At 43.4% G+C, this 26,299-nt stretch overlaps 1 protein-coding gene across 4 annotated transcripts; it reads right to left on the bottom strand.

The window, feature by feature from the left end:
• Positions 1-734: 734 nt before the first annotated feature.
• Positions 735-26,299, bottom strand: HOXD1 (homeobox D1). 4 transcript variants are annotated; one of them, XM_056533206.1, is made up of 3 exons: positions 26,230-26,299; positions 2,707-4,166; positions 735-1,173 (listed from the first exon to the last, which is right to left on the bottom strand). In XM_056533206.1, exons 2-3 carry the CDS (start codon positions 3,275-3,277, stop codon positions 839-841), a joined length of 906 nt encoding a protein of 301 aa, XP_056389181.1. In that variant the 5' UTR covers positions 3,278-4,166; positions 26,230-26,299; the 3' UTR covers positions 735-838. The 4 variants fall into 4 exon arrangements, with proteins under 4 accessions (XP_056389181.1, XP_056389184.1, XP_056389182.1 ...); XM_056533209.1 differs by lacking the exon at positions 26,230-26,299 and adding an exon at positions 25,709-25,752; XM_056533207.1 differs by lacking the exon at positions 26,230-26,299 and adding an exon at positions 18,426-18,535.

Below are 26,299 nucleotides of genomic sequence, written 5' to 3'. Positions count from 1 at the left end.
TAGATGCCAGTACATTGGGATAATACAGGGGTACATACATGGCATGACCCCAAAATAGTAAACACAGTAATTAAAGGGGCACTCCGGTGAAAACCTTTTTTCTTTTAAATCAACTGGTGGAAGAAATTTTAACATATTTGTAAATTACTTCTATTAAAAAAATCTTAATCCTTCCAGTACTTATTAGCTGCTGAATGCTACAGAGGAAATTCCTTTTTTTTTGGAACACTGATGACATCACGAGCACAGTGCTCTCTGCTGACATCTCTGTCCATTTTAGAAACCATGCATAGCAGATGAATGCTAAGGGCAGCATGGTGGCTCAGTGGTTAGCACTGCTGCCCTGCAGTGCTGGGGACTTGGGTTCAAATCCCACTAAGGACAACAATAAATAAAGTGTTATTATTATTATAATAATGTCAGCAGAGACAACTGTGCTCGTGATGTCATCAGAGAGCATTCCAAAAAGAAAAGAATTTCCTCTCTAGTATTCAGCAGCTAATAAGTACAGGAAGGATTAAGATTTTTTAAGAGAAGTAATTTACAAATATGTTTAACTTTCTGCCACCAGTTGATTTAAAAGAAAAAAGGTTTTTACCGGAGTACCCCTTTAAGGCCAATATAGACAAAGTTCATCAGCAATAATAATCCATCTGTCGCATGCGATAGGATCTTCCTATAGTACATACTGCACTGGGCATAGTATAGAATGAAGCTGTAGCCATTATACTATATGTACAGCTATGTCTTAAATGCCATTTATATAGTAAAAGTCACTGGATAGTGCAAAGTCTCCACTGAACAGTCCTGATATAGCCATGAGCAGTGGAAGGTTCCTCTAAGATGAGACATCACTGGAAGGCGAATGGGGTTCTGTCTTATGTAAGGATGTCTGCTTAAGATCTGCACAGACATTAGAAGAAGGTCCTGAGGATGGGGGGCTTGGCAGAACCCCTTCCCTTTCTCTTTTTTTCTGTTTCATCCTCCGGTTCTGGAACCAGATCTTGACCTGAGTGTCATTCAGTTGAAGAGAGTCTGCAATTTCTATGCGCCTGGCTCTGGTAAGATACTTGTTGAAATGGAATTCTTTCTCCAGTTCTGTTAGTTGTTTGGTGGTGAAATTTGTCCTCATTGTGCTGGGAGGACTGGCGACTCCACACTCTGAAGGCATTGCTGCAAATCCAACGGTACAAATGGTTACAATTTTGTTTTAGATGTAGGGATAGACAAGGAAACAAATATTTTAGGTTTATTTTGTTATTAAATCAAACAGCTGTTTCATTACAGTAAACTGAATTGTAACAACTTTTGTATGTGCTATTAGGCAGTTATTAGCGTAGGGATAGCGGAATGGATAGATATAGAGATGAGCGAACTTACAGTAAATTCGATTCGGTACGAACTTCTCGGCTCGGCAGTTGATGACTTTTCCTGCATATATGAGTTCAGCTTTCAGGTGCTCCCGTGGGCTGGAAAAGGTGGATCCAGTCCTAGGAGACTCTTTCCTAGGACTGTATCCACCTTTTCCAGCCCACCGGAGCACCTTAAAGCTGAACTAATTAATGCAGGATAAGTCATCAACTGCCGAGCCGAGAAGTTCGTGACGAATCAAATTTACTGTAAATTCGCTCATCTCTAGATAGATAGATAGATAGATAGATACTCAAAAGAAGAAAGCAGCACTCCTGAGTGTATGGATAGGTGCCTACTAGCTAGGGTCCCGGTTCAGGATCCTTCACAAGTATTCCAAGGAAGATGCAGTGGCACTCAAATGGTGAAAAAAGTGGATTATTTATTCATCTTGAATGTGCAAAAGGAATCTTTTGCACATTCAAGATGAATAAATAATCCACTTTTTTCACCATTTGAGTGTCACTGCATCTTCCTTGGAATAGATAGATAGATAGATAGATAGATAGATAGATAGAAGTAGTAGAAGACCAGCACATCAAAACCATTAGCAAAAAGTAATAAGGTAATAAGTAATAAAAAATAATAAAAATAATAAATAATAATAATAAATAATAATAATGCAGATTCTGGAACCCTGGTGAGGGGATCTTTCTTCAGACAGAAAAAATATCGCTCCACAGCACTATTAGTGGCAAAAAAAATTTGATTTATTCCATAAAAGGTGTCATTACTGCTGCTTGTAATGACACCTTTTATGTAATAAATCAAAAATTTTTTTTTTTTTTTTTCATGCCACTAAGGCTAAGTTTTGAGCCAAAGTCAGAAGGGAATCCATAAGGCTAAGTTTCCACTTGTTTTTTTTTTTCTGGCAGTTTTTGGAAAACTACCACAGCAGTTTTTGAGCTAAAGTCAGAAGTGGATCCATAAGGGAGGAGAAGTATAAGTCCTTCCTTTATATGTCCTATTCCTTTTGAATACACTTCTGGCTTTGGCTCAAAAACTGCAGTGGTATTTTTTCCAAAAAAAACTGCCAGAAAAAAAAACAAGTGGAAACTTAGCCTAAGGGAGGAGAAGTATAAGTCCTTCCTTTATATGTCCTATTCCTTTTGAATATATTTCTGGCTTTGGCTCAAAAACTGCAGTGGTAGTTTTCCCAAAAAATGCCAGAAAAAAAAACCAAGAGGTAACTTAGCCTAATGGTGCTGTGCAGAGATATTTTTTCTGTCTAGATAGATAGATAGATAATAGACAGATAATTATATATGGGAGAAATAGTTATACAGTCAGACTTACTTTTCTTTGGAGCATTTCGTTTGACTCTCATCCAATCAAATGTGTTCAGCGCTGTCTGGGTCTCAGATACTGGAGAGTTTGGTTTGGGATAAGAACCAGGAGAAGGAGATAAATTCTTAAAGTTTCCTGAATATATGTCTAGTTGTTCCTTACGTGGAACCATCTGATTGTCTTCTGCCAGTGGTTTGTAAGTCAGCTGCCCATTGAGAAGGAAAGGTCCATTTCCTGGATAGACAGAGCTGGTGTACTGGATGTGACCTCCTGTGTCCTCCATTGGATGGCTAGATCCATAGGTATAGTCATATTCAGAGCTGACTGGTAGATAGCTATAATCTGCGGGTGCAGCTGTTTCATAGGGAACATCCAGGCTGCATGGAGCATAAAGTGCTGGAGCCTGATGTGGAGGCTGGTGAGTAGAGGTTGGGTGGACACCAAGTGGTAAGTTCCCCATGTACTGGTTGTCAGAGCTGGGTCCAGGGTAAGATTGTAAAGGAGCATTTCTCTGGTCACTGCGGCAGAACTTGGGTGAGAAAGCTAAAACATCCCCAGTATAATCCAAGTATGAACTCATTTTAGTCCTTTATGGAGCACTTGTAAGTCCTTTGGTGGAGGTGACCTCACTGAGCACTTGGTGCTTCACCTGATCTTGTCTTCTGATCTGGTCTCATTGCTGAGGAAGTAAATATTGCCCTGTGTGGAGAGGTGGGCACAAGCTGCCTGTCATCCAATCAGAAGCCATGAATGCCTGGGGTCCAGGTGGAGCTCACAGCTGGGGGTGCACTGGCTGGACTTTTAAACTTTCCAAATGTAAGGGCTGCAGTGACCAGACGTCTATAGCATCTCATGTAAGAGCTGATCCTTTCAGAGTTCCCTTCTGCAACAGATCTGTAGTTCCCCTCTTCATCAAGTCTGTCGATCTTCTCTTCAGTCTATGCCCCCTCTCACCATCAGACCCCCAGCTCTCTTCTGCAGGTCTCCTGTGACATCCTCCTGCCCCCCATTACCAGGGAGCTCCAGCCCTATAGAAGGTAACCTCCCTGCTCTCCTTGACAGCCCCTCAGCTTGTGATAAAGATCCCTGATAACACTGGAGTTCTGGAGAATTTCTCTGCAGATCAATATCTTAAAAACTCTATGAAACGTATCAGAGGTCGATCTTCCATTTTACATTATTCATTCTATTTCATTATTTGCAGGCAGATGCATTTTATAAGAAGTCCCAGGCATCAGCAAGTGCTCAGTGGATGCAGCACACACTATGGGTTGAGCTGGGTGTACAAAGTGCAATGTGTGTTCCTGCTTTCAAGGAACTATATTTTATAGGATGATGATGATGATTATTGCTGTGGTTAAATGCTTTGCTCCCATCTCCCTTTTAGCAGTGACTGCAGCTAATGGATGTGGTGTAGGGTTCAGGATGCTAATGGCTCTTCTACTCTCCCCTGGTAATTCTAAGGCTCCCTGTAAGGTAAAATGCATTGGGCTGTGGGAGGAGGACACTGGAGTGCAGTTAGGGATCTCTGGATCTTAGGCTTTATAGAGAACAATAAAACAATGTGATTACAATGCACTGGAGACACGAACTTCCCCTATGTCATTATACTCAGTGCCTGACCCTGCATATTAAATCACTTATGTGCTGGATGATGTATCTTCCCTCTGCTGATATCACACACTACACTGGAGGATTGAAGCTGCAGACATATATATATATACCTGTACTTTCCTACACTGCTCAAAAAAATAAAGGGAACACAATGTAACTTCAAGTCAATCACACTTCTGTGAAATCACACTGTCCACTCAGGAAGCAACACTGATTGACAATCAATTTCACATGCTGTTGTGCAAATGGAACAGACAACAGGTGGAAATTATGGGCAATTAGCAAGACACCCCCAATAAAGGAGTGGTTCAGCAGGTGGTGACCACAGAACACTTCTCAGTTCCTATGCTTCCTGGCTGATGTTTTGGTCACTTTTGAATGCTGGCGGTGCTTTCACTCTAGTGGTAGCATGAGACGGAGTCTACAACCCACACAAGTGGCTCAGGTAGTGCAGCTCATCCAAGATGACACATCATTGAAAGCTGTGGCAAGAATGTTTGCTGTGTCTTTCAGTGTTGTGTCCAGAGCATGGAGGCGCTACCAGAAGACAGGCCAGTACATTAGGAGATGTGGAGGAGGCCATAGGAGGGCAACAACCTCTGCCTTTGTGCAAGGAGGTGCAGGAGGAGCACTGCCAGAACCTTGCAAAATGACCTCCAGCAGACCACAAATGTGCATGTGTCCAATTAACGGTCAGAAACAGACTCCATGAGGGTGGTATGAGGGCCCGACATCCACAGGTGCGGGTTGTGCTTACAGCTTAAAACATGCAGGACTTTTGGCATTTACCAGAGAACACCAAGATTGGCAAATTTGCCACTAGCTCTTCACAGATGAAAGCAGGTTCACACTGAGCACATATGACAGACGTGACCGAGTCCGGAGACGCTGTGGAGATTGTTCTGCTGCCTGCAACATCCTCCAGCATGACCGGTTTGGTGGTGGGTCAGTAATGGTGTAGGGTGGCATTTCTTTGGGGGGCCGCACAGCCCACCATGTGCTTGCCAGAGGTAGCCTGACTGCCATCAGGTACTGAGATGAGATCCTCAGACCCCTTGTGAGACCATATGCTGGTGCGGTTGGCCCTAGGTTCCTCCAATGCAAGACAATGCTAGACCTCATATGGCTGGAGTGTGCAGCATTGATGCTATGGACTGGCCCGCCCGTTCCCCAGAACTGAATCCGGTTGAGCACATCTGGGACATCATGTCTCGCTCCATCCACCAATGCCACGTTGTACCACAGACTGTCCAGGAGTTGGCGGGTGCTTTAGTCCAGGTCTGGGAGGACATCCCTCAGGAGACCATCCGCCACCTCATCAGGAGCATGCCCAGGCATTCTAGGGAGGTCATATACGGGCACGTGGAGGTCACACACACTACTGAGCCTCATTTTGACTTGTTTTAAGGACATTAAATCAAAGTTGGATCAGCCTGTAGTGTGGTTTTCCGCTTTGATTTTGAGTGTGACTCCATCATCTAGATCTAGGATGTGTTATCTTAGTGTTCCCTTTAGTGTATATTAGTACTAGAGGATGTTGCCTGGGACTGTGTCTGGTATTGTTTGGGATTTTATGGCACCTTCACTGGTAGCTTGTGCACTGCATCCCCCTACAAGGATGTGTTGTGTATGTCTGTATAAGATTGTTAGATTGTTTTAGGATATGTATGTAATCTTTTCCTATATTTGTAGTAAACATGTATTGGTTAAATATTATGTATCTAAGGCTTTCCTGTACAGTATGTAGGTATACACGTAGTGTTAAAACTACTGACAAATGAAGTGACTAAACACTGAATCCTGGAAGCAGGGAAATGCCCTCTGAGCAACTTTTACAAAGGCAAAACTGTGATAGGTAGATCACTGGATCAGAACATTTCCAAAACCACAGGTCTTGTAGGGTTTTCCTGGCACTCAATGATAAGTACTTACTAAAGGTGGTTCAAGGAAATTGCTTTAAAGTTTAAAGGGGTACTCCACTATAAAACATATTTTTATAAATCAACTGGTGCCAGAAAGTTTAACAGATTTGTAAATTACTTCTATTAACAAAATCTTAATCCTTCCGGTACTTATCAGCTGCTATATGCTCCACAAGAAGTTATTTTCTTTTTTAATTTCCTTTCTGTCTGACCACAGTGCTCTCTGCTGCCACCTCTGTCCATGTCGGGAACCGTCCAGAGCAGCATAGGCTTGCTATGGGGATTTGCTTGTACTCTGGACAGTTCCTCACATGGACGGAGGTGTCAGCAGAAATCACTGTGGTCAGACAGAAAAGGAAATTCAAAAAGAAAAGAACTTCCTGTGGATCGTACAGCAGCTGATAAGTACTTGAAGGGTTAAGATTTTTTAATAGAAGTCATTTACAAATCTATTTAACTTTCTGGCAGCAGTTGATTAAAAAAAAAAAAATTTCCAGTGGAGTATCCCTTTAATACTATATGTCAGTGTTTCCCAACCAGGGTGCCTCTAGCTGTTGCAAAACTACCACTCCCAGCATGCCCGGACAGCCTACGGCTGTCCGGGCATGCTGGGAGTTGTACTTTTGCAACAGCTGGAGGCACCCTGGTTGGGAAACACTGCTATACGTGATAGGATGGTGTCCGAACACAAAGCTTGCTCTGTATGGGGTTTCATAGCTGCCAATTGGTCAAAGTGCCCATGCAGATCCCTGTGCACCACCATAAACATTTGCAATGGGCATGTGACAATAGAAGAAGACGGCCTGATCTAATGAATTACATTTTATTTAACTGTGGTGTCCTGGTACCGTATTGCATACCGTACCTAATATGGTGGTCCCCAAAGTCAGAGTAACTACGCTCAGGTAGGGTCCCTCAGGTGGGACATCCCCTAGTCGCCTCTCTTCCACTCTAATTTCATGATGTTTATATATGTACATATTTAATAATAATGTATATTTAATATAATGTATAATATACTCACCTTGTTAGCGTCGCAGGACCTTCGGTCATGTGACCATGTTAAATCCTCTATGGTATGTTAGAGGACCTTTGGAGGTTCTTGGGTCACATGCTACCCATAATTCTGTGTGAAGGTGATTGACAGCAGTATTGGACCAATCAGCTCTAGTCCAGCCCCTGCCCATATAAGGGAGCTGTAGCCAATTATCGCTCTCTTGGGTTGCTGCTCTCATGGATGCCGGACTAGCAGGATGGATCTGCGCAACTTTCAAAGACACGCTAGGCCAGAAAACCTGCCGGCCTCAGCATAACCTAAACCGTGAGTTCTAAACTAATCCCCGCTAAAGCTAGCATGACTACTGGACCGCAAATAAATCCCCTATATCCAGTGGAACAGCAGTCTAAGGACTCAAAATTGCTTAAGGTTCCAACCTTTGTCAATTTCCAAGAGAATTTGCATGTATAGAGACTGTTCCTGTTATGAAGCTTGCATAAAATCTTCAATAAAGTTCCAACTGTTTTCAGCAAACTCTCTGGTTGTGGACTAGTGTTGCTCGCGAATATTCGCAATTCGAATATTATTCGCGAATATCGCATATTCGCGAATTCGCGAATTTCGCGAATATAGCGCTATATATTCGTAATTACGAATATTCGTTTTTTGTTTTTTTTTTCTTCACAGTACACATCACAGTGATCATCCCTCTCTGCTTCCAGCTTGTGTGGTGTAAAGAAGGCTGTAATACTACTGTGTGAGACTGGCGTGCGAAAATTCGCATATGCGAAAATGAGCATATGCAAATTTTCACACATGTTAATTTTCGTATACGCGTATTTTCGCATACGCGAAAATAAAACGAGAATATAACGAATATTCGCGAATATATGACGAATATTCGTCCATATATTCGCGAATATTCGCGAATTCGAATATGGCCTATGCCGCTCAACACTATTGTGGACATTCAATTATTCTATACCTCCCTATCGCTCTTGGGAAGGGTGGCGGTAGGAAAGGCATTAAAGAGGTGCCCGCACCCTGGCATCACGAATAGCAAGGGTTAACAAGCACCCTTTAGTAACCGCACAGCTACACTCCCTACACCCAACTCCCCCCCAACTTTGACATACAGCATCTACATAAATATTGTTGCAGGCCAAGTCCACCCCTTCATGGCAAAGATATTCCCTAATGACAGTGACTTCCTTTACCACTGCAAAAATGTTCAAGAATGGAACATAACAAACAATTCAAGATGTTTAAGGATGTATAATTGTGTATGGATATAATGTATGTGTATATAGATACATATGTGTTTTTGTTATGTTTGTAGTGCATGTGACTAAACAGCAGTATGTGTAAGGTTGGGTTTATGTGATATTTTTCAAAGATCCAACGTACCAGTTATTATGATGATTTATTATGGCGGAATACAGGTGTAAATATGATATAGGCATTTTCTTTATTAAAAAAAAAAACATCTGACATACTTCCAGCCCTTTATTTTTCCTCCTTCATCAGGGAAACTGATCACAAATCGGATCATATTATTTTTTATAGGGTCACATCGGTGTCTGGTGATGGCAGATGTCTCCCTGAGCTGCTCTGAATGCTCAGGATTGTTTAGCTCAGACATAACATAACTTATTTAATTCATATAAACTCCAACTTTACATCTGTCAAAACAGGAGACCATAGCTGACAACCTAAATCATCCCTGGCCACACACATTGATAGGGCCTGTCTGATGACACAAACATTGACCATCTCACATTATATGGGTTGTATAGGATTAGAAAAACATGAGTGCTACCTTCGCCAAACAGCGCCACATATGGTTATGGGTTGTATCTGGTATGGCAGCTTAGCTACACTAAAGTGAATGGGATTAGGCTGTAATACCACACACAACCTGTGAACATGTTAGGCACTGTTTCTTGGAAGGTATTATTCATGTTTTCTAATTACAACTGTAGCAATTATGCTTAAAGGAGAATTATGATGCACAAAAACTTATCCCCTATCCAGAAGATAGTGGATACGTTTTAAATCACGGGGGTCCAACTGATGAGATCCCCCCGGCACTCTTCTGTACAGGACCCCAGCTCTCCCCGGGAGTGGAGTTTGTTGACGGTCAACATGCCCCCTCCATATATCTCTATGGGAGAGCTGGAGATAGCTGAACTGCTCTCCCATAGAGATATATGGGGGGGGGGGGGGTAACACCGCCCATTCCCAGAGAGAGCTGGGGCCCAGTACAGAAGATTGGGGGGGGTCCCAGCTGTCAGACCCCTGCAATCTAAAACTTATCCCCTAAAACGCTGGATGTTTGTATGCATGATACATCTCCTTTAAGTAAAACTATTGTTACAGCTCCTTTACATGCCATGGAATACAATCACCCACAAAATAGAATGTCAACTCTACCATAGGGAAGAGGTAAGTATTACTGACATAAATCAGTCATTACATTTCAGAACTTCTGTTGTCTATTGTTATCTATTACCTGCTAGACTTCTAATAGAATAAATAATTGTTATGAATTTGTTCTTATTATGACATGGAAGTATAATATTATCTACCTAATCTACAATATACAATCTTTGGCGTTGAGCAGGGGTCAAGTCCTGGAAAAAAACAAGTGTGGGGACTCTTCCAGCACCTAAAGCAGTGGTCTCCAAACTATGGAAATCCAGATGTTGTAGTTTTGTAACATCTGTAGAGCCGCAATTTGGAGACCACTGACCTATAGTCTGCTATGGGTTTATCTCACATCTCCCTGTCCATTGGATTTTTATGGTGGCATTATGATTCTGTATACAATACTTTATTACATGTCCCATAACGCTATATTATGGAGGTCTTATTTTTTAAGGGAAAAAATAATATGGTATGCAGAGCTGGGGCAGAACAAGCTCACTTGGCGCCCAAGGCAGAGTTTTTCAGAATTTAACCTGAGTTCTCAAAGTTCATCATGATGTTATCTGGTGGACAATCATTCAGGCTACACCTTTCCTATTCATCCTGCTTTTTCATGTTTGTTCTGTGTAAATAACACCCCCTCCCCTAAAGGGGAACTAGGTACCTGCTTCTCTACCGATCCCTCTTCCTAGTCCTGAAGAGTATGTTTAGCTAGACAAGCAGGGACTTCTTGCGCAGCCCTCGAAGTTCCATGCACTCATCTTTGCCATCTCCATATGGCCTTGCTTGCATTCAGATACTAAGAGGCTGCTTAAGACTAAATTAGATTCCTGTATATATACAATGTTCAGTACCATGGGACTGAGACACTTCTGGCAATCTTTATTTTTAACATGCTAGAATTAATTTAGGATTTGTTCCCATATATCCTGTGATCTAGCAAAGTTTCCCTCCAGCATAAGTAGAAAAGGGCCACAGGGAAACTGATGCCAGAACTGATCCCATTGTTGTCATTGGGGCCATTCCTGGTATCCACCATGTCAGTTGAAATGCCCAACTGGTCCAGAAGTCAGGTAGGAAAATATCTCCTGCAATGTTTTGTTTTCCGGTTTTGAACTTTTCATTAGAAAAAGAATGGAAAGGCTTGATGACAGCTCACGCATTCTTGTATCAGTTTTGGCCCCAGTGGTGGTCAGTCTTTTTTGGAAAATTTACCAATTGAGTATATCTCAGTCCCATCCACCTGATATCCAGCCAACAGACACCTCATCAAAAACCACTACATGAAGGGTTTTTTGATCTGGCAAATCCACAACAGATGGCAAATCTGCCGGATGGTCTGTAGGTCCAGTGCTATGGCCAGTTCAGCCTATGGGGCAACAGATGAGACATCAGATGCAAAATATCTAGCTTGTGGCATCCGGCATTACCATTAATTTACATTATGGACAGTGCTGGATCATCAGACAAATGTGAACCCAGCCTTATTATTTATCATTGGTGGAAAATCATAGTTACTACAATGATCAGTCAATATAAATGGGATGACATGGCACGTTTCCCTCTACAAGTTTGAATGGGGGCGGGCTCTCCACTGCAGATTTGTGAAAATCTGTCGCAAAGAGCCTGCTCCTAGTCAAATTCAACGCGGTAAACACAATGCAATCTCGCAATAAGTTCCGCCCATGTGAATGAGCCCTTAGGGTATCTGTCTATGGCCCAGATTGGAGTAGAGTTTTCTTTGTGGTTTTCAATTCCCTACAAGTATTCTTCCACATTATTTACTAAGGTATCCCTACGTTTTGCACTTTTCCCTACGTTATGTTTTTTATACCTGTTCTGATCTGTCTGGTTTTCCTCAGCTCAAATCCACCACATTTTCTGTGGAAACCTTAGTAAATATGTTGTGATTTTTTTTTTATGTTGGGGCCACGCCCCTTTTTAGCAACCACGGCCCCTTTTCCTGACGCCAAACCCCTTTTCTGGGTTTCCTCAGTAAAATGGAGTTGGTCGGGTTTTTTTTGTTTTAATTCTGGCACAAATTCTGGCGCAGACAGAAAAATTCTGGCGCAGGCGCGCCTTCTGGTGCAGGCATCTAAGCAGATGAGTTTAAAGGGTAACTCCGGCCCTAAGACATCTTATCCCCTATCCAATAAATAGGGGATAAGATGTCTGACCACGGGGGTCCTGATACGGGGGTCCCGATACTCCGGCACCGTGGTCGGCACCCGGCAGTTTGTGAGCTGGTAGCGCGGCATGCAGCTCAAAGAGGTGGATGCGAATGCAAGATTGCGGGGTTCCCCAGCAGCGGGACCCCCACAGTCAGACATCTTATCCCCTATCCTTTGGATAGGGGATAAGATGTCTTAGGGCTGGAGTACCCCTTTAATAAAGTCTCTTGTCAACTGCTTCCCTATGCCCCAGTCCTATATTATAGGGAACCAGTAACCATGTTACCTGAGGATAAAACTTCACATAGAGATCATATTATCCTCTACCCCTTTTACCTGCATGAAAAGCCCATTTACTAAACAGCAGTCCTGGCTTCCCTATCCTCGTGTTATTTTGGGTTGTGAGTTGTGATGAACTCAACTTTGCCACGTCTGTCAAAATGATGGCACTGTGATGCACTGCAATGAATTATTCAGCTTCCGTTCTAAATACAATGTTATTCCTATTGTATCACTGTACAAAAACATTTAAGTTACAAAGAGATAGGGTCAGCTTATAACACATCTCCAGAGACTACTGAACTCTGTGTTTTTACTGCGGTAAGTATTTTGTGTGGCTAATGTATCCCATTCCTCAGCAGGGTAATATTTTATTGCGCCAGGACAGCTTTCTGGCAGGGAATGTCAGTATTTCAGCATGAAGCTAATTGCTTACATTTCACATGGAATCCATCATTAAACATTGTATCAAGAATATTATTATTATTTGTATTATTGTATAATAACAGACATATGCACATAATATCTAAAATGATAGAAACAAAAACTCCTCTGAAAAGCTTCTGCCTGGGTTCACTCATGCATGTCTTTCAAGCAGTTTGAGGTGCATTTATTTTTATCAACACCAGGAATGAGGAAGGATACTTAACCCCTTAACCCCTTAAGGACCCAGCCATTTTACACCTTCGGACTCGGCCATTTTTTGCACATCTGACCACTGTCACTTTAAACATTAATAACTCTGGAATGCTTTTAGTTATCATTCTGATTCTGAGATTGTTTTTTCGTGACATATTCTACTTTAACTTAGTGGTAACATTTTTTGGTAACTTGCATCCTTTCTTGGTGAAAAATCCCAAAATGTGATGAAAAATTTGAAAATTTAGCATTTTTCTAACTTTGAAGCTCTCTGCTTGTAATGAAAATGGATATTCCAAATATTATTTTATTTTATTCACATATACAATATATCTAATTTATATTTGCATCATAAAATTGACGAGTTTTTACTTTTGGAAGACATCAGAGGGCTTCAAAGTTCAGCAGCAATTTTCCAATTTTTCACAAATTTTCCAAAATCACAATTTTTCAGGGACCAGTTCAGGTTTGAAGTGGATTTGAAGGGTCTTCATCTTAGAAATACCCCACAAATGACCCCATTATAAAAACTGCACCCCCCAAAATATTCAAAATGACATTCAGTCAGCATTTTAACCCTTTAGGTGTTTCACAGGAATAGCAGCAAAGTGAAGGAGAAAATTCACAATTTCCATTTTTTACACTCGCATGTTCTTGTAGACCCAATTTTTGAATTTTTACAAGGGGTAAAAGGAGAAAATGTATACTTCTATTTGTAGCCCAATTTCTCTCAACTAAGCACATACCTCATATGTCTATGTAAAGTGTTCGGCGGGCGCAGTAGAGGGCTCAGAAGGGAAGGAGCAACAAGGGGATTTTGGAGCGTACGTTTTTCTGAAATGGTTTTGGGGGGGCATGTCCCATATAGGAAGCCCCTATGGTGCCAGGACAGCAAAAAATACCCACATGGCATACCATTTTGGAAACTAGACCCCTTGAGGAACGTAACAAGGAATAAAGTGAGCCTTAATACCCCACAGGTGTTTCACGACTTTTGCATATGTAAAAAAAAATTTAAAAAATTTCAATAAAATGTGTGCTTCCCCCCAAATTTCACAATTTTGCAAGGGTTAATAGCAGAAAATAGCCCCCAAAATTTGTAACCCCATCTCTTCTGAGTATGGAGGTACCCCATAAGTTGACATGAAGTGCACTATGGGCGAACTACAATGCTCAGAAGAGAAGGAGTCATATTTGGCTTTTTGAGAGCAAATTTTGCTCGGGGGCATGTCGCATTTAGGAAGCCCCTATGGTGCCAGGACAACAAAAAATACCCACATGCCATACCATTTTGGAAACTAGACCCCTTGAGGAGCCCTTTACGCCTACATATGGGGTATCTCCGTAGTCGGGAGAAGTTGCATTACAAATTTTGGGGGCCTTTTTTCCCTTTTACCTCTTGTCAAAATGAAAAGTATAGGGCAACACCAGCATGTTAGTGTAAAAAAAATTTTTTTTTTACACTAACATGCTGGTGTAGACCCCAATTTCACCTTTTCATAAGGGGTGAAAGGAGAAAAAGCCCCCCAAAATTTGTAAGGCAATTTCTCCCAAGTACGGCGATACCCCGTATGTGACCCTAAACTGTTGCCTTGAAATACGACAGGGCTCCGAAGTGAGAGCGCCATGCGCATTTGAGGCCTGAATTAGGGATTTGCATTGGGGTGGACATAGGGGTATTCTACGCCAGTGATTCCCAAACAGGGTGCCTCCAGCTGTTGCAAAACTCCCAGCATGCTTGGACAGTCAACGGCTGTCCGGTAATACTGGGAGTTGTTGTTTTGCAACAGCTGGAGGCTCCATTTTGAAAACAGTGGCGTACCAGACGTTTTTCATTTTTATTGGGGAGGGGAGGGGGGCTGTGTAGGGGTGTGTGTATATGTATTTTATTTTATTTTGTGTTAGTGTAGTGTAGTGTTTTTAGGGTACAGTCACACGGGCAGGGGGGGTTACAGCGATTTTCCCACTGCGAGTTTGAGCTGCCGCGCAAAATTTGCTGTATCGCAAACTTGCAGCCTGATACTCACTGTAAGCCCCCTGCCCATGTGAATGTACCCTGTACATTCACAAGGGGGGGACCTCCAGCTGTTGCAAAACTACAACTCCCAGCATGCACAGTCTATCAGTGCATGCTGGTAGTTATAGTTTTGCAACAGCTGGAGGCACACGGGTTGGGAAACACTGAGTTAGGAAACAGACAATGTTTCCCAACCAGTGTGCCTCCTGTTGTTGCAAAACCACAACTCCCAAACATTCTCAGGCATGCTGGGAGTAGTAGTTCGGCAACATCTTTAGAGCCAGATGTTGCCGAACTACAACTCCCAGCATGCTTGGAGTTGTAGTTTGCAACATCTGGAGGACTACAGTTTGCAGACCACTACTACAGTGGTTCCCAATCTGTGCCCTTCCAGATGTTGCAAAACTACAACTCCCAGTATGCCAAAACTGTCCAGGCATGCTGGGAGTTGTAGTTCTGCAACATCTGAAGGGCCAGATGTTACAGCACTACAACTCCCAGCATGCCTGGACAGTAAGGGCATGCTGAGGATGTGTAGTTTTGCAACATCTGGAAGGGCACAGTGGTCTCCAAAGGCTCCAGTGGTCAGCCAAGGGCTGTCTGGGCATGCTGGGAGTTGTAGTATATAGGGTCCCAATACAGCAATGCATGTCGCTTTACGGCGACGTGCATTGCTGTAAAGGGCCCGACCGCGGCTGAAGATCTACTCACCTGTCGCCGCCGCCGCCATCTTCCCCGCCGGGATCCGGGTCTTCAGGGACGAGGTAAGTACCGGGGCCGGTCCCCAGCACTCCCCCGTCCCCCGCCGCGTCCTCCGGTCTTCCTCCCGTCCTCTCCGGACTTCAAGGGGCCGGGCAGGGCGGGAGGAAGTAACCGCCCCCCCTCCTGCGATTGGTCGGTTAACTAACCGACAGATCGCAGGGAATAGGAGGAGGTGGCCGGCTTGCCACCTCGCTCCTATGCTTTAGCATGGTCCTGGCTGTCTGTGACAGCCGGGATCATGCGAAATTACCGGGCGGTCGGGTCCCAGAGACCCGATCAGCCCGGTATCGCCGCAGATAGCTGCTGAATACTACAGAGGAAAGGGTTCTCTTTTTGGAACATAGAGCTCTCTCATGACCACAGTGCTGTCTGCTGACATCTCTGTCCATTTTTAGAACTGTCCGGAGTAGGAGAAAATCCGCATAGCAAACATATGCTGCTCTGGAAAGTTCGTAAAATGGACAGAGATGTCAGCAGAGAGCACTGTGGTCAGGATGTCAGCAGAGAGTTCTGTGTTCCAAAAAGAAAACCATTTCCTCTGTAGCATTCAGCAGCTAATAAGTACTGGAAGGATTAAGATTTTTTAATAGAAGTAATTTACAAATCTGTTTAACTTTCTGGCACCAGTTAATTTAAAAAAAAAAGTTTTCCACGGGAGTACCCCTTTAAGGACCACAGTTTTTTTTTCATTTTTGCACTTTTGTATTTTCCACCTCGCCTTCTAAAAATCATAACGCTTTCAATTTTCCACCTACAGACCAATATGAGGGCTTGTTTTTTTTTTTGTGCCACAAATTGTACTTTGTAATGACATTACTCATTTCACCACAAACTCTATGACAAAACAAAAAAAAATTAACTTTGTAGGGCAAAATTGGAAATTGAAACAAAAATGTAATTTTGTAACTTTTGGGGGCTTCCGATTCTACACAGTGCACTTTTCGGTAAAAATGACATCATATGATTAAAATTATAACAAACTTATATAGGTTTTATTTCTTTAAAAAAAAAAAAATATGACTTTTTGTATGAAAATTTGCATGTTTCTAAATTTCCTATTCTGACCTCTATAACTTTTTTTATTTTTCCGTATACAGGGCTGTGTGAGGGCAAATTTTTTTGTGCTGTAATCTGTAGTTTTTATTGGTACCATTTTAGTTTTGATGGGACATTTTGATTGCTTTTTATAATTTTTTTTAGGGTATATAAAGTGACCGAAAATACGCAATTTTGGATTTTGAAATTTCTTTACATACACGCCATTGACCGTGCAGTTTAATTAACATTATCTTTTGATAGTTTGGATTTAAGCATGCGGTGATACCACATATGTTTATTTTTATTTACATATTTTTTTATTGGAAAAGGGGGGCGATTCAAACTTTTATTAGGGAAGGGGTTAAATCACATTTATTATTTTTTTTATTACCTTTTTTACTTTTTTTAACTTTTTTACACTACTTTTTAGTCTCCATAGAAGACTATTACACGCAATCCTTACATAGCATAGCATTGCTCGATCAGTGCTCGACTGCTGCAGCTTGCCTAGGCTGACTGGACCACTCAGGCACAGATCGGAGGGCGAGGAGGCAGTTAAGTACCCTTCCACCATCCTCTCAGCTGTTATGGATGTCGTGATTTCACAGTGGCGGTCCCGAACAGCCCGCTGAGCTATCCGGGATGACTCTTCTCCTGTTTTGGATGCTGCGATCAACTTTGATCGTGGCGTCTAAAGGGTTAATACCGGACACCAGCCCAATAGGCAATGTCCTTCATTAACCGGGACCCACCGGGTACGAAGTGCGCTCAGCTCCTGAGCGTGCTTCATCATATAACCGGAGTGGGCAAAGGATGTAAATATACATCCATTGTCCTTAAAGCGTACCCGTCAGATCAAACAAAAAATTAAAATTTTATGTGTCTAGCACCTTTATTTATTTTTTATTACACTTTTAATTTAGCTCACTAGTCTGAATTCCTCTCAGAGGGAAGGGGCGTGGCCTCACTGTGCAGGTCTCCGCCCCCTCCCTCAGTATGCTGTCTGCTCACAACTCCCTTAGCATTAGCAACACTACAACTCCCAGCTTGTCCTCACTGACAGTAGCGGGACACGAGCTGACAGTTGTTTGACTGTCTTTTTCAATAGGAAATACTGAAAATGTTCTAATGAAAGCAATTGCAAAACCTTTTGGTTATACATGCTTTACAACATATCAAAAGTTTTTGTATCTGACAGTGCCCATTTAAGGGGTTAAAAAGAAAATACTTATATTCTCCTCTTTTTTGTATCCATGTCCTGGTGACTATAGATTATGAGAGCATGCACGTCACTAACACACCAAGGAAAAGCACGGTACAGTGGTCCCTCAAGTTATGTTGAAACCATAATTCTATGGAAACCTGGTAATTGGTTCTGAAGCCCCAAAATGTCATCCAAAAATAGGAAAGAGTGAGGATTAAAGGAGATGTCCGGTGCTCACTTTTCTTATTTTATCCGTTCCGGGCTGAAAAATAAAAGAAAACACATTTTCTTTTACCTGCCTAGGCTCCCCCGGTGCTTCAGTACAGGTGTTCGGTCCCCGGGCTGTATTCTTCTTACTTCCTGTTAGCCCGGCACGTCACACGGAGCTTCAGCCTATCACCGGCCGCAGCAATGTCCCGCCTCGGCTGGTGATAGGCTGAAGCTCCGTGGGACGTGCCGGGCTAACAGGAAGTAAGAAGAATACAGCCCGGGGACCGAACGCCTATACTGGAGCACCGGGGGAGCGTAGGCAGGCAAGAGAAAGCTTATTTTCTTTTTTTTTGCAAGCTGGAACGGATACAATAAGAAAAGTGAGCACCGGACATCTCCTTTAAAGAAAAATAAGTAGATAACTAATATAGATAAAGCAAGTCCTTACATATAAAAGTAAGAAATATCTGCTAGGAGCTGTAATCACTGTCTATGTAGAGGACAGGAGCTTTTTCAGGGTCCTGTACAGAACACACACTGGGGGAGATTCATCAAGACCAAGGCAGAGGAAAGTTGAACAGTTGCCCATATCAACCAATCAGATTGCTTCTTTCGTTTTTCAAAGGCTATTAAAAAAAATGAAAGCAGCGATCTGATTGGTTGCTATGGACAACTGGTTTACTTTTTCTCTGTACAAGTTTTGATGAATCTCCCCCAGTAACTAAAAAAAGTCAAATGGATCCGTCCTCACCTGGTGTCCAAAGGAGCAGCTAACCCTGGCACAGGTAAAGAATAGTATTGAACATGTAGTACCTCACTGTACTGTAGGGAGGCGCTGCCAGACAGCCAGTTATATAGGTGTTTTACCAGTGAAATGTCCATTCTGATTGGTCAGTTCTTCCAGTCATTGACATGTTTCACAGATCTGGACTGTCTGTACATTGTATGTTGAGTCTGGTTTCAAGTTACAATGGTCCAGAAAAGACCATTATATGTGGAAAATATTGTAACCCGAGGCCATTGTAAGTTGAGGGACCATTGTATTAGGCTGTTATCACAGTTTTTTTTGTTTTTGTTTTGTTTTTTTGTGTGTGTTGTAGTATTTTAAAGGAATGAGAATTATAAAGGAAGCACTTATTCTTCTCCTTCCTGCTGGATCCACTCCTAGCTTTGGCACAACATTTGCTGTGGCAATAAAAAAATAAATAAATAAATAAACATGTACTTCTGTGCTCCTTATATCTCCTTGTGCAATTTTCCTTGGCCTAGTGTGCGACATCACTGGGTGCCCTTTATTTACTGTGACATCACTGGGAACATCATTTCTGTTTGCAACATAACTGGGCACATCATCTTTGTACTGTGATGTCACTGGACCCAAAAAAAAGGGCGGCATCACCAGGGTAACTCCATAAAGTGCAAGGCAAATGCATAAACAGCAACAAAATACACAAGAGACTGGTACAAAAATAGATGTAATGGTAATTAGAAGAATAATATAAAAAATACAGCCACTAAATTAAGTCCCTAAAACAGAGAACACGTAAAGGTTCAGTGTGCAGCAGCCGAAAAAGTACAATCTGACCACATAGGGCAGAAGAACTACAATCACAATCAATATTACTAGCCAAAGTACAGAGTAGTAGCATGATTCCCGGGATGCCGCCACCCCAACTCCTACTGATCGCCTATCCTAAGGATCAGCCAGCGATATTGTAATCATGGAACACTCTTTAAAATAGTTTTTTGGCATAACCACCATAAATAATGGTCTACACAGGGATTTCTGGGATGAGCACTTTGTTTTTTTGTAAAAAAAATAAATAAAAATAGCAATTCCTCCAATTAATTGTTGTGGTCCGTGATTACAGAAAAGAATTGCTGACAATGCTAGATTCTGAATTCTGCTCTGAATTAAAAGTATCTTTTTTTACAGAAGTTTATAACTGTGGTATATTTAGAGAAGAGAGGTCCCCTGCTCCCTGACCATGCCATCTCTATGAGCATTTGGCCAATTCCCTACCCTTTTAATTGCTAACAATGCAGTTCTTCTGGAGATGTCTTGCACACGTTTTCACCATCCAATAGCTAATGTAGATTTGACCAATCAAGGCTTGGCCCCCTATTTCCAATGGCACAATAGCAGCTGCATTGTCTACCTCTTTGATATGTATGCTTTCGGCATATTTGTTGTGCCTTTCATCATAGTACAAACCAAACATCTATGTCTCTTAAAGGAGTAGTGCAGTGAAAGATATCTTATCCCCGATCGAAAGGATAGGGCATAAGTAATAGATCGCGGGAGATCTCACTGCTGGGACCCCCTGCGATCTCCTGAGCAGGGCTCCGGCAATCTGCTAGAAGCAGCCGTTCCGACCCAGCAGGAAGCCGCAGCTGACAAGCCCCCTCCATGTATCTCTATAGCATACATGGAATGGGCGTGTTGGCCGCCACTCCGTGTGGGGTCGGCACGCCCCCTTTTAGCAGACTGCCAGGGCCCCATTAAGGAGATCACGGGAGTCCCAGTGGTCGGACCCCCAGCAATCTATAACTTATCCTCAATCCTTTGGATAGGGGATAAGTTTTCTTCCACTGCACTAGTCCTTTAACCTGTTCAGGACACCGGGCGTATGCATACGCCCTGCATCCCGAGTCCTTAAGGACGTGGGGCGTATGCATACACCCGTGGGAATTCCGGTCCCCGCCGCTAGCCGGTTGGGGACCGGATCGGGATGCCTGCTGAAATCATTCAGCAGGCACCCCGGCACATCGCCCAGGGGGGTCTTGAAACCCCCCCCCCCCCCCCATGTCGGCGATCGCAGAAAATCGCATGTCAATTCAGACATGCGATTTTCCGCTATTCCGGGCTGATCGGGTCTCTGGTGACCCGATCACCCGGAAAATAGCGATGATCGGAGCTGTCAGGGACAGCCCCGATCATCTTGAGGGCTAGGAGTGAGGACGCAGAGCTGCGATCTCCTCCTATCCCCTGCCATTGGTCAGAACTGATTCTTACCAATGGCAGAGCAGGACAGTGGGTTGCCATGGCAACCCCCCGTTCTGCCCTCCCCTGGATGTCGAGGGGATCGTGGGAAGAAGATGGAGGTCGGTACCTGCAGGAGAAGATGCCTGGAGATCCCCGATCGTCGCTGGAGACTGCTGGACCCTAGGTCAGGTGGGGAAACTACAGTGGGGGGGGGGTGGAATTGAAAGTGAAAGTAAATTGATCTTTACTGTGGCAACCACTAGGATGGCCAAACTGCAACTCCCAGCATGCCCAGACAGCCAAAGGCTGTCTGGGCATGCTGGGAGTTGTAGTTTGGCAACGTCTGGAGGGTCACAGTTTGGAGACCACTGTTACAGTGGTGCCCAAACGGTAGCCCTCCAGATGTTGCCAAACTACAACTCTCAGCATGCCTGGACTGCCCAGGCATGCTGGGAGATGTAGTTCTGTAACATCTGTCCCTTCAGATTTAGCAATTTTCATGAATTTTTTGAAAATTGCTGCTCTACTTTGAAGCCCTCTAATTTTTTCAAAAAGCAAAAACATGTCCATTTTATGATGCCAACATAAAGTGGACATATTGTATTTGTGAAGAAAAATAAAATTTATTTGGAATATCCATTTTCCTTACAAGCAGAGAGCTCCAAAGTTAGAAAAATGCAACATTTTCTAAATGTTCATGAAATTTGGTGATTTTTCACCCAAAAAGTATGCAAGTAACGCTGAAAATTTACCACCAAAATAAAGTAGAATATGTCACGAAAAAACAATCTCAGAGTCAGAATATTCTGTAAAAGCGTTTTCGCGTTATTAATTCGTAAAGCGACGGTGGTCAGAATTGCAAAAAAGGGCTCAGTCCTTAAGGTGAAAAAGGGCTGCGTCCTTAAGGGGTTAAGAAATTTAGGGACAGTACCTAAAAAATTCTTGCCTCATCGAGTGCAAAATTCTAGCAAATTTGTTGAGAAGAAATGGAAAAAATATAATTGGTATTGGATAAAATATCTGGAGGCTTCATGAATATAATGTCATTATTCCAATGCAGCTACAGTATTACATGTGGTAAAATATGTGAGGTTTATAAAGGGAAGACTCACACACCCCAATTTGTATACAGCCCTGGAATCTTTCATAGACGCTGGTTAGTGGTTCACCCACTGCCTTCCATTAAGCAAGACATTTTATAAATGCCATAAAATAAAGAGCTCTGTCAGGTGTCAGGTACTATTAAAGAAATGCTGTCCTCTTAAGAATATATTAGTGTTGAAAAGCTAAGTGTGTAGTTACTTTGCTCAATATTTATATATCTCATATGACACCCTGGAAATGTACAGCCAGAGGCACAGGTTCAGTATGGCTCCAGCTGTTGTCCTGGTGCATTTAAAGGGTAACTCTCATTAAAACAAATTTTTGCTATTGTACTCCTTATGGTAAATAAAAAAATATTTCTAATATACTTTGTGTAAAAAAAATGAATTTTTCTATGTTTTATTTGTGCTTAAAAAAGCTCAAGAGCACATTTTCCCCCATCTCATGCACAGACTTTGAACCGAGGTCCAAACACAGGAAGTGCAGCCTGTAGTGCTGAGGGGTGTGTCCAGCCTCATCCAATCATAGCTCCTATCACACTTAACTGCCATATGCTGTTGGTTGGACACACCCCTCTAAGCACTCCAGGTGGCACTTTCAGTGTTTGGACCTCGGTCCTAAGTCTGTGTATGAGATGGGGGAAAATGTGCTCTTGAGCTTTTTTAAGCACAAATAAAACATAGAAAACTTCATTTTTTTTAACCAAAGTATATTAGAAATCTTTTTTATTTACCATAAGGAGTGCAATAGCAAAAGTTAGACTGCAATGTGTTTTGCGCTGATTTCCACCTGAAGAAAGAGCAAGCCCTTTCTTCAGGCGGAAATTTCTAAGCGGATTTTCTGTTCACAAATTCCGCTTCACAAATTCTGAAGTGTGAATTTGTGAACGGAAAACCATTCACTACACTATACATTTTAGCTAGCGGAATTTCCGCCTGCAATTTCAAAGCAGAATTGCAGGCGGAAATTCCGTAGTCTGGACCTAGCCTAAAAGTTACCAGTGTAATGTGCTGCAGTTGAAAGGGTGGAAAACTGAAAGGAGCTCAGGTCTCATAAGCGAAAACCGTAGCCCTGCTGAGCGCCAGAGTACAGTCAGTGGGGATGAAGACACTATGGGGGAGATTTATCAAAACCTGTCAAGAGGAAAAGTTGTTGTCCAGTTGCCCATAGCAACCAATCAGATCGCTTCTTTCATTTTTAACAAGGCCCCTGCAAAATAAATGAAGCGATCTGATGTGAGGTGTTCCCTGAGCTAAAGAAGGTTGGTTGTGAAACACTGTTTTAACTGTTAAATTATTGAGAATGATTACATTTTGATGTAATGTTTCTAATTATCTGGTGCAGCTTGTAACGCCTGCGCTCTGGCCAGACACACCGGCCGAGAGCTCTCTTTGCCCATGTCCCCGCATGCGAATCATAGCCCATCACTCACCCCCCTCATCTTCCGCCTCTCCATATTCTAGGGCGCGTGTGCGCTGGAGCTCTTACTCTTAAAGGGCCAGTGCTCATTTAATCAAGTGTCTACACCTGCACCCTGTCCTGCTTTGCAGCGGGCTCCGGTGAAAACCAGCGACACCTTAGACTCTGCTCCCTGGCGCGGCTCACGTCATCTTCCACACAGGCCCAGAGGATCCACCACCTGCCGTGACCCCTACAGTAAGATCGGGCCATGGATCCCGCTGGGGTGCCTTTGCCAGATGTCTCGGATCTTTCCACCGTCATGGCTCCGCAGTCGCAGCAGTTAGCCCGTCAGGCACAACAACTGAATCAACTTTCAGCCATGGTGCAACAGCTCCTTGCCGCTCAGCAGAAACTACAGCAGCAGCCACCTGTTCCTGAGCCTCCTCCTGTGTCTGCAGCTTCCTCCGGGACCAATCTTCGTTTGTCCTTGCCTTCAAAGTATAACGGAGATCCCAAGCTGTGTAGAGGCTTTGTGACACAGTGTTCTATCCATCTTGAACTCATGGCAGATCTGTTCCTAATGGAGCGTGCTAAAGTGGCATTTGTGTTCAGTCTGCTGTCTGGAAAAGCTTTGGCCTGGGCTACTCCACTCTGGGATCGTAGAGAGACGGTCTCCTTGAACCTCCTTGTAGAATTCCGCAATGCATTTGAAGAACCCGCACGAGCCTCCTGTGCCGAGACGGTTCTACTGAACCTCTGCCAAGGGAACTCCTCCGTTGGCGACTACGAGGTTCAGTTCCGCCCTCTTGCCTCTGAAATTTCTTGGAGCGACGAGGCCTTGTGCGCTACCTTTAAAAAAGGACTTTCCTCTAGAATCAAGGATGCTCTCGCTGCACGAAATTCTCCCGCTAACATGAGCAAACTTATCCATTTAGTCACTTGAATTGATGTGCGTTTTGCCAAGAGGCAGGAGGAACTTCCTTTGGAAAAAGAACTTGCCCGAACACGGCGTTTACCTCGTCTGGCCCCCATTTTCCAACATCCACCTCTACTGTCTACTTTGCCTCTTGTCAAAGAGGCTATGGAAGTGAACCGTTTTCACTTAACTCAGCAGGAAAAATCCTGTCGACGCAATGAGAATTTAGGCCTATAATGTGCCAGTCCAGAGCACTTTCTCAAAGACTATTCTATAAGTCCTCCGCATCTGGGAGAATGCTCTTAACTTGGACAAGTAGGAGTGACTTCCCTAGATGTTAATATTACCTCTCCTCGCTTGACCACCCTGGTTCGGGTTTTTTCCTCTGACAAGACATCTTTTATCGCTCCTGCTCTTTTGGACTCCGGTTCCGCTGGTAACTTCATTGGTGCCTCCCAGGTCCATAAACACCATCTTCCAGTGTCTCGTCTTGCCAAGCCCTTCTACATCTCTTCTGTTAATGGACAAAATCTGAACTGAAAAGTGCAATTTAGCACGGAAGCCCTCTTCATGCAAGTAGGAAATTTGAAAAGGAAAAAATTGAGTTCTATGTGCTACCACATTGCACTTTAGAGCTTCTTCTTGGTCTTCCTTGGCTTCAACGTCATTTTCCACAAGTTGACTGGAAATCTACTGAAATCATTTGTTGGGGAAAATATTGCTAAGATCACTGTTCCCCCTGTGATATCTTCTGTGCCTGTTAAACTCAGACGTAAAGTCTTGAATTGGGGAAATTCTTCCTTGCCAGTTGGTCACCTTAGAAGACGGAAGACTCCACGACAGAAGCCTGCAAGTTCTTTACAGGCTTTGCCCATTCCAGAAACCCCCTGTTCTCATGTAGTGGGGAACTCTCTGAATTCCAAAGAAGAGGGGGAGACCAAAGGGGGGGTACTGTAACACCTGCGCTCCGGGCAGACACGCCGGCCATGAGCGCTGTTTGCCCATGTCCCCGCTGCCGGCGGAGCTGGGATTCGCATTGCGGGACGCACCCGCATGCGAATGCCAGCCCGTCACTCACCTCCCTCATCATCCGCCTCTCCGTATCCTCGCAGCCCCAGCATGCGTGCCCCCGCCTTCTAGGGCATACGCGTGCCAGAGCTTGTACTCTTAAAGGGCCAGTGCTCATTTAATCAAGTGTCTACACCAGCACCCTGTCCTTAAATATCAGCTCCTCCCTTTGTTCCCTGCTGGATCTTTGGTCACCTTGTGCCATTGTGAAATTTCTGTGTCCCTGTTACCATGTAGCTGTTCCTTGCTACCTTACCTTCCCTGCACCTGTGTTTCCTGCCCTGGCCTACTGCCATCTTGCCACATCCTGCCAGTCTCCTTCTGTGCCACACCACCTCCCAGCTATGGAGTCGAGCTAGGGGTAGCGACCTGGGTGCGTGCTAGGGGTAGCGACCTGGGTGCTGCCTGCCGCAGCAAGACCATCTTGGTTTGCGGTGGGCTCCGGTGAAAACCAGAGGCACCGTAGACTCCGCTCCCTGGCACGGCTCACATCATAATCCACACGGCACCAACTGCCATGAACTGTTACACAGCTTTTAGTCATTGAGATTTTTTCTGATCTTTGCTTGAGGAAATTTTCTTCTGGACCTTTCTTCTGGACCTCTGGACCTTCAATTTTAATTGAATACCCCTGATCTCAAGGAACTGTACATTTAAAAAGTACCTGTCACAAAATAAACTTTTCTAAACTAACTCAGGCTATGTTCCCTAACTACTCCTAACACCCATCCCACCCTTAGAAAAAATTTCAGAGCTTTAAAAATCTCTGTATCTTACCTTTATTCTTGCTCACATGAAATCTCTCAGCAGAAGAAAGTGAGCGTTTCCCAGCAGGCATTAATTCATT

This window comes from Hyla sarda, chromosome 8 (genome assembly GCF_029499605.1).
Source record: "Hyla sarda isolate aHylSar1 chromosome 8, aHylSar1.hap1, whole genome shotgun sequence".
Lineage (NCBI taxonomy): Eukaryota > Metazoa > Chordata > Amphibia > Anura > Hylidae > Hyla > Hyla sarda.
This window is presented reverse-complemented; position numbering and strand designations above follow the sequence as displayed.